We start from the raw sequence: 13,075 nt of genomic DNA, 5'->3' as shown, positions 1-13,075 counted from the left end.
TGCACTTCAAGTAACTTAAAAAATGGGAAGTCTTTAAGAAATGCACAACCAATATGAGGGCTAGAAGCTGCATTCCTACTCATCCCAAAATGAGCTATAATAACTGGGCTTTTACAAAAGAAGGAACAAACATTTTATGTCATCTTTTAATGATCATTGGTTTATATAGTTGCTTAGTTCTGGTTTTTTTTCCAGTCTGGCAGTGATTAGCTCCTCCAAGGTCTTATTGTTAAACAACAGCTTTCAAGGTAAATTAAAAAACCTTTTAAATTTTATCTATGTACATATGATTAAATAATTAAGATGTTTTTATTGCAATTTAAGTTTTAGAACATAAAAGTTCCAACTGAAAACACATACAACACAGTCTGTGTTTTTAAGGTCTCTTCAATGGTAAAAAAAGTTGTGATTATCCATCCCTCTTTGTGAAATCTATCAATGCTTTAACTTATTAATGTGCAACAAATAAAATTGCAAGCTTCAAAAATAATATATATTTTACAAACTCTTCTTTAAAGTCTGTAACTCAGTGGAAAATTTGACATCCCAGTCTAGTACTTGCATTGTCTCAGTAACTGATGTTTCTGAAAAACCTAGTGAAAAATCAAGGTGGTAAAACTGAGCTGTGTATGTGATGCTGCAATGGCATGTAGTTTGTACACATCAAAATGATTCACAATTCCATTGTCAGGTAATTTGCTTGCATGAATGATGTGAAGGAGTGGGATAATGGTGATATGTGGGTCATTTTCCACAGCAAAATACTTCATTAGTTTTTAGTTCTTGCCTTATCAACTCCTAAGCCAGCATTCTTTTCACAAAACAAAATAAAACAAAAAAACCCAAACAGCCAAAAACCAAAAAACCCACATTCCAACAAGCTCCCCCATAAAACCAACCCAAAACAGAAAAAATCCCCAGCTCAGTCTTTCCATCTTAGTTAATTACAGAGCCACTGAAAGATACTGTTTTGTGATGAAAGTTAACTACTCAGAAAGTATGAAAGGGTTATTTGCTAGTTAAATAAATGACATAAACTTCCTCAGCATGCACATGCATAAGCAAATATAATCCAGAACTGAATGCCAATGTTGCACTTCCATTTTTTTCGATGACACATGTTCTTTCCCAGAGGCTGAATTTCAGAGACCAGTAAGCTGAGCAGAAATTAGTAGTCTGTACTGGTCTTTCTGAATTCTGAATATTCCATTTCAGCAGGAATGTGTGACTGTTCTTGCTTGGAGATATTCTTGAACTGTTTAAAGTAATTTTTTTAAGAATAAAGCATTTACTACAGGAACTGTTATACTTCTTTTGAAGTTGTATGAGAAGAAAAATAAACCCATTAATATTGCATTTTCAAATAGAAAAAGCAGCATATTTTGTTCGGTTTTAATTTTAACTATATTTTATTTAATTATATCAGTTTATCTTTAATTCTACCAGCCTGGATTTCCAGTCTGCTTGAAAAACTTGGTCTTTCTTTCAAATTTCTATTTTCTGAGGGAAGAAATGCCTTCTCATCTTTTAAATTAATGATGCTGAAAGTGAGGAGATACTAAAATCGGGTTATAACTAGCTGTCAGTTAACTTTTGTTATAAGTCTTTGCCTGATAATACCTTTGTCACTTCTGATTTATTTAATGTCAGACTCAGAGTGAATTTTGTGCATCTTTGCGTTGACAATGTTCTTTCAAACATTACAGGCATGGTCTTCTCGTAAGACCATGGCAACTCTGCATTCTGCTCACTTGTTTACATCTCCATATTCCATTGCCACCTTCAAAAATAAAGAGGGCCCTTGGCACTGAAAGCATTTCATATTACTGATGAAAATGATGAATGGGATCTGGAAACACACTCTGATTTTGGATATTCAGCTCCCAGAGAGGTTCCTCGCAGATGGGGATGAGCTTTATTTTGAGTGGCAGAAGGCCTGGCTGTACAGATATGATATTCTGGTATTTTAAAGGAAAGAGAAACCGAAGTCATTGCCAGATTTAAAAAACAGATTCTGTAGAGAACATTTAGGAGTAATACTAGGAAAAAAGAAATGCTGGGTTTTTTCCTCCTGTGGCTTTCCATAACACAATAACACACAGTAAAGCTTGGTTACAGAAAATGGATTTTGTTCAGGTTTTTTTTTTTTGTTGAGATCTTCAAAGCAGTGGTTGTAATAAAATTGTTTTCAGTGTTCTTTCCCAGAATGTTTGTAATGGTTATAAGTTCCAGGAGATAAACAACTAGGATTTTAATTCATTACTCTTCTCTTCCTCTCTTCAATACTCCATACTAATAGACTACTGTACAATTAAAGTTTTGGGGGGTGGGGTGAGTTGGTGGGGTTTTTTGGTTGATTGGTTATTTTTGTTTTCTTTTAATGAAGGTGGAACTTAGAAAATTATTACAAGGTTAAAGTTTGCTTAACTTGGGGGGGTTTTGCCTCTTTCTCAGGCTATTTTCCTTTTAACACTAAAAACTAATGTTACCATTTTGGCATTTATAACATCATTCTGCTTTTAAATCCTGGTAATGATTTGAAACTAAATATCATTGGTTAACTGTAAAAGTATCTAATAGCTATCTTCTTTGACATCCATTTTTTCTGAAAAAAATTGCTAAATATTTTAATATTTTAAGAATTGAAAATACTTTATTGTATTTAAAATACTGTAGCAATTAGAGTGGTGGCTATGTTCTGCTGAGCACTTCTTGCAGACCTACCATGAGATATTGTAGGTATCTTTTAGGTCAACTCGGAATTCAAGTCTTAGAAACCTTCTGCTATTGAAATGTAGCACTTAATTAAAGAATATTTAGTAATGAGCCATAGTTATCCCAGACAGTTTCCTTGATCTTATTTTAATAGAAGATAAATGCATTACCCATTTTGCACATTTTTATTGAGATCTTTCCCTTTTGCTGGAGGTTCTCTGTTGGAAAGACTTTCCCTGCCTAGTTCTAGGCTACTTGCCTTACACAATGCCCAGTAAACCATCTTCAGAGAAGGAAAGCAAAATTTATGTAATGGCATTGGATAAACCAGTAAGCAAAGCTAGGCATGATGGTTGTCAGTGAGTGAACAAAAGGAGGAAAATTTCAAATGCTAAAAACATATGGAGGCTATTTCTATCTATTAAATGTAAAGTGAGGGTATAAATAACCTTTATGTCTTCAGTCCTTAGAGGGGGGAGGTAAGAGAGATGCTGATTTTATATTGCTGTTCCCTACATATAAATTTCTTGAGTTTTCTATTACTTTAACAAAGAACAAAGATCCTTATTATTTTTTTTCTTTTGTTTCCCCCATCATTTTCTTTCAAGAAATGCATTTAAAATTTATTAAAGAATTGTCTTTTTCTGAAATAACTTCAGTGAATGTTTACTAGAGTTGTATTTTTTTAATTGAAGGGGAGTTTCTCAATGAAAATTCTTGCTTGTCTAATGAAAACTGTGGAGTTATCTTATTCAACTTGGACCTGGTAGTATAAATCAAAATTCAGTAGAGAAGAAATTCAGATTTTAAAAACTGCTATCCATTTTCTTTGTCTGGATTTTAAGTGCCCAGTAGGAGATACCTTAGTGTCCATTTCTAAAACAACACAAAGAACATTCCATGAGAATAAAATTTTTCACTGAGAAAGATCTGATAGAAAGAAACTCCAAAACTGTCAGATATCTAGATTAAGCCAGCAACTTCAGGCAAAACTTATAAAAGCTTGGCATCTCAATTTAAGTAATCAAAATAACCAGAATGTAAAATGCAGCAGATATTTCTCTACTGTGTTTTTATACACCAATATATAATTTCCATTCTCTGTAAAATAATTGTTCTCCAAAATATGGAGACAAACATTCAGCCAAACCATTTCTGAAAAATTTGGATCTGAAAGTGTTCCAGATTTCTATGTGTAAAAGCAGAAATCCAGAGCTTCACAGGATGTTGGTCCAGATTTTGATATAGAAATGAAAATGTAAATATGAAGAAAAATTTAAAATTATTAATAAAGGATTTTATCAGATATTTTTTCCTAATAGTGTCAATTTGTGGTCATATATTTCAATGTGTTTTTATTTTCCAAAGTAATTTTACTGTATTTTATTTATGTATTTTAGGCACGGAAGGGGCAGTGTTTGGGCACTCTGTGGAGACACCCCATATCAGAGCAGAACCTTCCCAAGACCTCAAGTAGGTGTTGTTCAAAAAGTTGCTTTAAAATCAAATATTCTCAAAAAAAATTAAGTCTGGATTAAAAGAACAATATCTGTATAGCTCTATATATACTGCCTATTTAATGACTCATAGATACAAAAACCCTTATAGACGCCATTTTGTTAACTAGTCAAAAGACCCCCACAAACTCCCATTGCATGAAATGTAAAATATAGTGCTTTTTATATATGACCTGCCTCCCATAGTGGCATTCTTGAGAAATATATTTTCCCTAGAGACTGGAATATTCAAGTGTTTGTAAGGTCCAGTGTGTGTAGCATTGTTCAATAGCATCAGACCAGTTTGATTTTTTATAAGCTGTTACAGAATATGCAGGCCAAGTTAAGTAAACTGTCCCAAATTTTTCCATTTAGCAATGTTTCTGGGTTGTTGGACTTTTTAATACTAACACATACACTTTTTAAAAATTCATTACCAAGTGAGGCTACATTTCTAAATGTAAAATTTTTCTGTGTACAGTCAAAGTGGAGAAATAAGTAGATAGTAAAAGATTAAGTTTAAAATTTACTAGGGAATCTGTAGAAAAGAAAACTTGGAAAAGTGTAAAATGAAATCTTTTTTTTTTTTGAAATGCATGTATGTGCACTGCTAAGTACTAATCTGTGATTTATATAGATGTGATTCATAATGAGAATCACAGAAAATCAAAGGTCCTTTCTCGTGTTACTCCCAGTAGAACTGGTGAGAAACAGTATAGGCTTTGACTCAATCCTACTGTGATTTTTGAACATTATATAACTATCACTTTACCTGCCCAGAAGTGTTTCTGATTGATTGCTGCAGAATGGAATGGTTAAATGCTCAGCCTTACATTTGCAAAGGCACTGACCAATATCAATGCTGCAGAAATCATTTGCAGGAAGCTGCCAATGTGGAGAGGTTTGACCATTATACATGGAGTGTGTGAAGTTAATGATTGTTTTTGACCATTTACACCAAACATTTTAAAGTAATGTATAGCTTTGGGCTCTTCCAGAGGATACCACTCACTGGATTTCTATCTTAAAAATCTTTGTTCCCTTCCATGGCTCCCGTCAGTCCTTTGTGGAAAATAATTGTAAAGGCATTTATTAGTGACAATCACCAAGGTGATGTGATCTCTAATCAGAGGAAGTTCAGCAGAAATCAAAGGAACATAACAAGCTTTTTTTTTTTTTTTTTTAAGAGGACCAGTAATTTTGCTTCCTCTACTTCTTTCTAATCATTAAATAATGAGTGAAAATGTATGGTAAAACAGATAGTCCTCTGTCTTCAGGATTAATTTAAGTAAGGTTAAAATCACCTCATATTGCTTCTGAAATTCACGCATGGGTCATTCACCCCTCCAGTCTTTTGTCTTTATTCATTGCCATGATTCCTATTGTTGCTTAATGATTTCAACTCCGCTGTAACTTCAGTTCATTTTTCCAAGATGGACTTAAATTAGTAAGCATTAGGCATTCAGATTCCTGCCCTCTCATTAATGATTATTTTAACCCATACCTCTTATTCAAAAAAGTGAAGAAACAGATGCCCTTGGAGTTGGGTCAGGTAACTTTAACTTACTTGTAAGTGATTTATTCTTAATATATTCAGTCCATACTATGTTCTGCAAGTTTTTGTACACATGTGCTCCTCTATATTAGTTGGATCCTTGTCATATTCTTTTTTAAAACTCTCAAGTCAATTTAGTAATTTAAAAATTATGACAATTACTATTAGGACATTTCATAGGGCTGGTCCTATTACTTTTTAATGTTTTAGAATAAACTTACCTAAGGTGTCCAATAATGGCAGTCCTAAAATCACCTAGAGTATTGTTCCAGATGCTGCATCTCTGTGTCAGGAATAAGGAATGGGAGTGTAGAAAGTTTGCTGAATAAACATTATTCATTTTTTTCAGTGGACAAAACTGAATGCAATTTGACAGCAAATTGCAGTGCATTGGTGCAAATATAGTAGACTATGAGAATTATTGTATACAGGGCTGAAAGATAATGGAATATATATTAGATCATTAATTAAAGTATAAATCACCCCATATTTTTCATGTTGGAATATGCATTTGGACTTTTTTTCTCTTTTCTCCCAAATAAAAGAGGAAATATGCTGGAAAGCTGCTCATAGCCTTGTATATGTAAAATGATTGACTACTGGATTTAAAAAAATGGAATAATGACCATCTTGATTATTCTGAATGAAGGACAAATAGAAAATTTGGTCTAAGAATTTGATACCCACAAGGATCATAGTAATTCCTGGGATTTTAGTTTAATCCATCACGGGCAGGAAGACAAAAATATAGTCAGATTCACATTAGCTCCACATATCTGAACCTTGCCTCAGACACTCTTAGCTCTATAGCCAGATTTTAAGGTCTTCATACAGAGAAGATCCCTTAATATTTACTATTAAAAGTGTGTTGTGTGAAAATAAACTTGAGTTGAGTACTAATGTAATTAATTTCTATGTGTTCAACCATTTGAGTCACATCATTCTCCTTTCTTGAATTTTCAAATAATTGCTAGAAAGGTTTTGCTTTCAGGCAGTGCTGTTATAAAATCCTTTGTGAAAGCTTTTGTGTCAAATCCCAAAAACTAATTAAAGATGACTTTCATTAGTTGGGATAAGTGGCATAAAAGAATCATGCATTAGAATCTGGAAAATGAATTATATCTTAATAATTTAATCTTCCTGTTTCTCTCACTACTATTTCTCACAGGAACACAGTTAGGAAAACTAAACTGCCAATATATTCCCCAAATACTGGTTTTAGGCAAATAGTGCATTAAAATATGGTGCACTAATAGGCAATATCCATGCACAAAATGGACTGACAGTAGTTAAATGCAGATAACTTTGCCCTCAGTAACATCCTTAATAAGGGGATGAATTATTTTTTGTTGTCCTCTGGAGATAACTACAAGTTCAAATTAAAAAAAAAAAAATTCTCTTCTATGTCATGCCTCGCACACCCCAATCAGTTAATCCTGCAAGCTAATGCTGGGAATAATGAGATGAAAATTGATCAAGTGGCAAGGAACCGTGCAAGATAGTTGGATTCTACTTTACCTCTGCTAAGAATTAAAAATATTCCTGTCTTGCAGAGGAGGTCTGGTTCATTCAGAGTTGTCTGATGGTTTGTAAGAGACACCTTTAGTGACATTTAAGGGATGGTTTACTAATAGGTCAGAATATTATATTTTGTAAAAGCCTGGAGCCAGAAAACACATCAGATTTTGACCTTAACTTTTTAGTCATCTGAGCATGTTGAGAGTGACAAAATCTCCATTACTCTGTCATCTCTTTTGAGCCAAACATCAAATAATAAACAAAACCTAATCAAAAACTGGATGCAGCAGAGTAAAAAAACCTGTCTCTCTTCCTATGCTGTTTTAATGATATCAGATTCTAGTTACTTTCAGTACCTTTTTTTAACAAAATAGAAATAATTACTTTTTTTTTTTTTCATAGTTTGTGTTAGTTATTTCATTGTTTGGGCATGGATATTGACATGGATATTGTTTGCTTAGTCTTATCACTAGCTGGTGAAAATATAATTTTTTTAACATACATGTTCATACAAAAATAGGTATGGACATAGTAAAATTTTAAAAATTTCCAACATTTAAGCTTCTCTTTTAAAAACACATGCTCTTCTCTTTTTAAATATGCATTATATACATTTATATATATGTGTGTGTTTGTGTATATATATGTGTATATATACAATTTTTTTAAATATTGAAGTAAACAGAGAAGAAAGCCAGTAATGATAGGTTCTAATTGCTGTGCAGACAGGACAGAGTAGAAACACATGAATCTGGGTATGGCTCTTAAATTGAAAGAATAATTTGCTTTAGTGTTCAGTGATGATGATTATATTTGACAATGGAAAGGGAAACGGCTCTAGCAGGAACCAAGATATGAAGGATAAAAATATTACTATTACAAGAGATAGAAAAATCCATTGAGTTTCATATGCTTAATTTAGGATACTGGAGCCTCCTTTTGTCCAGGCTGAAGTACCCCAGCTCCCTCAGCACTCCCCTGTCTTACACTGTGGACCCTTCACCATCTCCGTTGTCTTTCCTGGACTCGCTCCAGCCCCTCAATGTCCTTCTTGTAGTGAGGGGCCCAGAACTGGACTCAGGATTCAAACTGTGGCCTCTCCAGTGCTGAGCACAGGGGGACAATCATTGCCCTGGACCTGCTGGCCACACTGTTGCTGACACAGGCCAGGATCCATTGGCTTGCCTGGACGCATGAGCACATCTGGCTCATGTTCAGCTGCTGCCACCAGCACCTCCAGGTCCTTTTCTGCTGGGCTTATGATTATATTTGCTTTATGATTATGCCATCTCATGCCTTCAGGAACCCACAGATGGGCTCCAAGCACAGCTGTCTCAGCCTGCACAGGGTTATGAGAGTAAATATATTACACAATCAGTCTCATTTGAAAAGCCATATAAAGCTTGTAGCAGTAGAAAGCATTTGCCCAGCGCTGGGTTAATGAAAGACATGGCAACTTCACACTGCAATTATTGTGAAGGCAGACGAGGATCTTTGTTTTCATGAAGCTGCATCACATCTAACAGCAGGCATGGCCAGTGAGTGCCCAGAATGTCAGAGGGAGATGGTGAAGGCTTCAGTAGATGCCCTCCTCTGTGTCCTTGGCTCCTGCAAGGCTTGTTTCAACTGTGGTTGCTTTTACGCTGCTTCCAGATCCAAGCTGCCACTTAATTAATTTGAATTTCACATAGGTCCAGCCTAGGACTAGGCACAACAGCCCACAATTTGTTCAAGCTTTTCATTCTCACAGACACTATGGATAGAAATTTTTACTACCTTTTTAAATGGAGCAACTGTGCTCCATGCCCAGGAGATATTAGAGATACCAGAGCTCATTTCTGACGTGCTTTGGACTCTAAATACCGTCTTGTTTCACCATACCACCATACCTGCATTTTGCTGTAGTTTTTCTGATGAAATATGATTTGTTAAACGACTTATAGTCCATAAAAGTTGTACAATATGCCATGAAGTAATGCTTCTCTAACATACATAATATTTTCATTTCATATCTTTCTTTTGATTCTAAGTGAACAGGCTTATTAATGCCTTACTAAGAAGGGCTACTTTTTTTTTTTTTTTTCCATTTGAGCAATCTTTAGTTTCCCCATTCTGTCCTTATACCAAATTTCTCCACTGAGATTTTTTCCTCACTCCAGCCGCTCCTTTTCCCTTCTGGGAGTATCTCCATTTTCAGTGATACTGTTTAACCACTTTCACAAGAAAACAAGGCTTCTTAAATTTGAGAGTTCCTGAAGCAGTTAGGCAGTTTCATACAAGGTAGAAGACCTTTAGGTTTCTCTGTGTCTTCTGAAAGCTGGTGCCCATCTAAGATCAGCTCACAGTACTGGAAATTCCTGCTTTACCCATTTGTATACACATGGCTCCGGAATACCCTCAGCTTCTGCAGCATCTTGCTTCAGTTCAGGTGAAGGCTCTGGCACGTGCAGTGCATGGAGCTTGCAGCAGTGTTGTGGTTGTGAGTGCAGAAGTGTGGTTTGGGTTCTTGTCTTAGCGCAATGTCAGAGCCAGAGAAAGGATCTGGAGCTCATACTGACTGGGTATAAGAATGAGGAGACTGAGAAGTTACAGGGAATACATGAGCTTATGAAACTCTTAGTTCTACAGTCCACCAAACAGCTCCTATTGCTTATATCTACAATTATACAGAGAACTCCAAAGATAACTTTAAACTATAGAGAAGAATGAATGATTTTACATGTCTTATCCTGCAATTCACATTTTATCTTTTTTTGAATTCATTGCCAAAATAATTTTAAAAGTTATTTGACTTCTTCAAAATCTGCGACTCAATTTTGTATTGCAGAAAGTAAAAATATCTCTCTAGTTTGGCAATTGCCCTAAAAAATGACTGAAAGTAAACTCACCAAACCTTTTCTGATTCTTTTTTTTTTTATGATTGACTGATTTTTTTTATTTTCTTGGAATTTTTGAATATAATCCAAATATGGGCCATTGGAAAATCTGTTCCGGGGTATCTGCTATGCTTAATCTGCAGAGTTTGAAGCAGACCTGACAGGATTTTCAGCAGAATAATTTTCCATGAGATGCTGTTTTCTCAAAATGTGGAACAAGCTATGTAACAGTTTGCCTCAGCTAAAATAGATCTGTTTATATCAGCTTAAGGCCCCTTAGAGAAACTATATAGAAAATATAATTAGACAATTACAAGTGGTCTGGACTGTTACTTCCTAATCACAGGAAACTAATGGTTTTCAAAAGTGAGACTCTTCAGACTCCCCCAAGCACTTTATCTTCAGATCTAACTCTTGACAAGCACTTGAGCCTTTTCTGTGGGCATGTTGCTTCAATCTCTTTCTGACAAGATGGATTTCTATTTTAAGGAAATATATTCTGAAAGACAACCCAGGTAATGGAGCTATTTCTGTAAAGACAAACTTCATGTAAGAATATTTAGCAGAAAGGCAGGGCATGTATGGAAAGGGATTCAAGCCAGAATAAAAATAAGGAAGATAATGCAAAGGGAAACATTTAGGGTAGAATGGGTTAGCTCTAAGTTGTCAGGACTATGAAAAATCCTTTTCTCATACCTTTCCTTAAGCATCTGTTTTGGATTGCCTCATATCCAGAACTTTTTCTCAGAGCCTGGAAGTTTAGAGTTTCAAGCATGTTTTGGTATCTCTCTGAGAAATAAAAGCTCATGTTCTAAACCTTAACATTTCTACTGATTTCTAAGATTTGCATTTTATTTGACTTATGACTGCAGGACTTTTACTACCTGAGATGCAACTTATGTTTTTGATTTGTTTCCTTCTTCATATTACTTCTGATTTGGAGAGCTTTCTTGTCTTTAGCTATTCTGGCTCTGCCTTCATCCATGCTAGGAAAAAATCATGCATTAAGTTCCCTTAAACCTTCCTCATATCGCCTGCTTATTTAGTCAAGCTCTTGCATTAAATATTGCTTTTTCCAGCCTTTCTCACGTTTCCTTGATGCTTCTTCTAGAACCCTTTCTATTCCTTTAACACCACTTCTGAAAAACTCCTCAATGACCTTTTGTTTCTTTTTATTTCTCCTCAGTAAGAAATATATATTTTTTTTATACTCTCAGAAGAGATTCTTTACTTCCCTATGTGGAAAATTGTTTTTCTGAATTATCATCCATGCCAAATAACATTAAAATATTCAGTGGTTTCAGGTGTTGCTATGACAATGCAGACCTATTGGATTTAAATCTCTGGCATGTACAGGGCAATTAGAACTCATCTTTGAGCCCAGCGAATTTGTAGGTTAGTGAGAATTTTAGAAGCTATAATAAGGGCATGCTGACACATGCCAAAGTCAGTGACATGCAGAGCATGGACATAACATGAAATGCGGTACTGAATGCCATTCTATTTTGATTTAAGTCATGAAAGTTTCCTCTGTTTAATTTTATCATCCATGAGTTGCAGAGTTGGAAACTGGATGAAAAAAAGGCTAATATTTATCGGTTCAGGCCAAAACTAATTTCAGGAAACACTTATGTAACTCTCTGTTACTTAAGAGATGTGTGTGTTGTCAAAAAACTAGAGACAAATCATGCCCAAGATTAGGTTTTAACATACATAAAAGTAAGTTTCCCATGAACATATGAGAATTTTGCTTCCTAACAAAGAAAAGATGATGATCAGTAAACAATATTAAGAATGTTGAGGCCTTCAAATCTACCCGTGCTTTTTAAATGTTTATTATTATTTTAATAATAATAATAATAATAATAATAATAATAATAATAACAACTTTATTTAAAGCGTCAGAATACAACAGCTTCAAGAAATATAAATATTATGGCAATGATTCATATGCATCTTGAAGTGCATATTTTGATACAAGTAAATGTATAAAAATATTTTTAGTTACTTTTATATATATATTGTAAAAGGTGCATGTATAACCTTGTAAATAGTATAAGCAATAAGGTAATGGTAGAGGTTTATATCAATTGTTTTACTAAGTAGCATGGGTTGGATATAGGGCTTAAATAGACAGAAAGCAAATAAATTATTTGGTTCTCCACAGGGGAATCTTCTATTTCCTTCTATTTTAAGAAATACTTTCCATGAGTCAACAGAAAAAAAAAATAACATAGATAAATTATATCCCATGTGAGTATGAAGGATATGCAAGAAATAAATCTAAAATATTGCTTAAAACCAAGAAAGAAACCTTTTCTTTTGGCTCATATTTTAAATTATTTTTGTCTAATACAATCTAGGTCAGCTTGTAAACAGAAAATACAAAATGAAGAAAAAATGTTTCTGCATTTCTGATGAGAAGTATTTTAATACCTTCAAAGGAACATATTCAAGATATTTTAAAAGTTTCCCTTTTCTAGCAATAGTTCTTTCATTATTTCAACTCAAATTCCTATGGCTTTGATCTTATGAAATTTATCATTTTTCACAAATTAACCACTGATAATTAGGAAGAAAAAGCCCTTATCTGCTATGGATAGATCATCTTGCTTCATCACATATAGCAAATTGACCAATTATACTATTTAAAAACTCTTTTAAAAAGCCTTTTTGTGTTTCCTACAGTTCTGTAGTTTCTGCCTAATAATAGCAGTAGTTACCTTCTCCATGAGATAAGTTTGTTGCTTGGGAAAGAAAAATTAATTTTATGAATAGGATTCACTCATAGATGTAAATGTCACTGTACCAGGCCATCAGTAAATCTGAAAGGAAGCAAATTCTCCATATGCTATTATAATAATACACTTTTTCTTGGACGGATGAGCATTACAATGTGGAGTGTAACAATCAGT

The 13,075-nt window shown here is 34.1% G+C and overlaps 1 protein-coding gene across 1 annotated transcript in view; it reads left to right on the top strand.

The window, feature by feature from the left end:
- The window catches only part of SGCZ (sarcoglycan zeta), a 394,721-nt gene that overhangs the window by 366,655 nt on the left and 14,991 nt on the right, over positions 1-13,075 (top strand). Inside the window, exon 6 of the mRNA XM_064710453.1 lies at positions 4,116-4,188. Within this exon, the coding sequence (XP_064566523.1) occupies positions 4,116-4,188 (73 nt within the window). The remainder of the gene's footprint in view (positions 1-4,115; positions 4,189-13,075) is intronic.

This window comes from Zonotrichia leucophrys, chromosome 4 (assembly GCF_028769735.1).
Source record: "Zonotrichia leucophrys gambelii isolate GWCS_2022_RI chromosome 4, RI_Zleu_2.0, whole genome shotgun sequence".
Taxonomy (NCBI): Eukaryota; Metazoa; Chordata; class Aves; order Passeriformes; family Passerellidae; genus Zonotrichia; species Zonotrichia leucophrys.
This window is presented reverse-complemented; position numbering and strand designations above follow the sequence as displayed.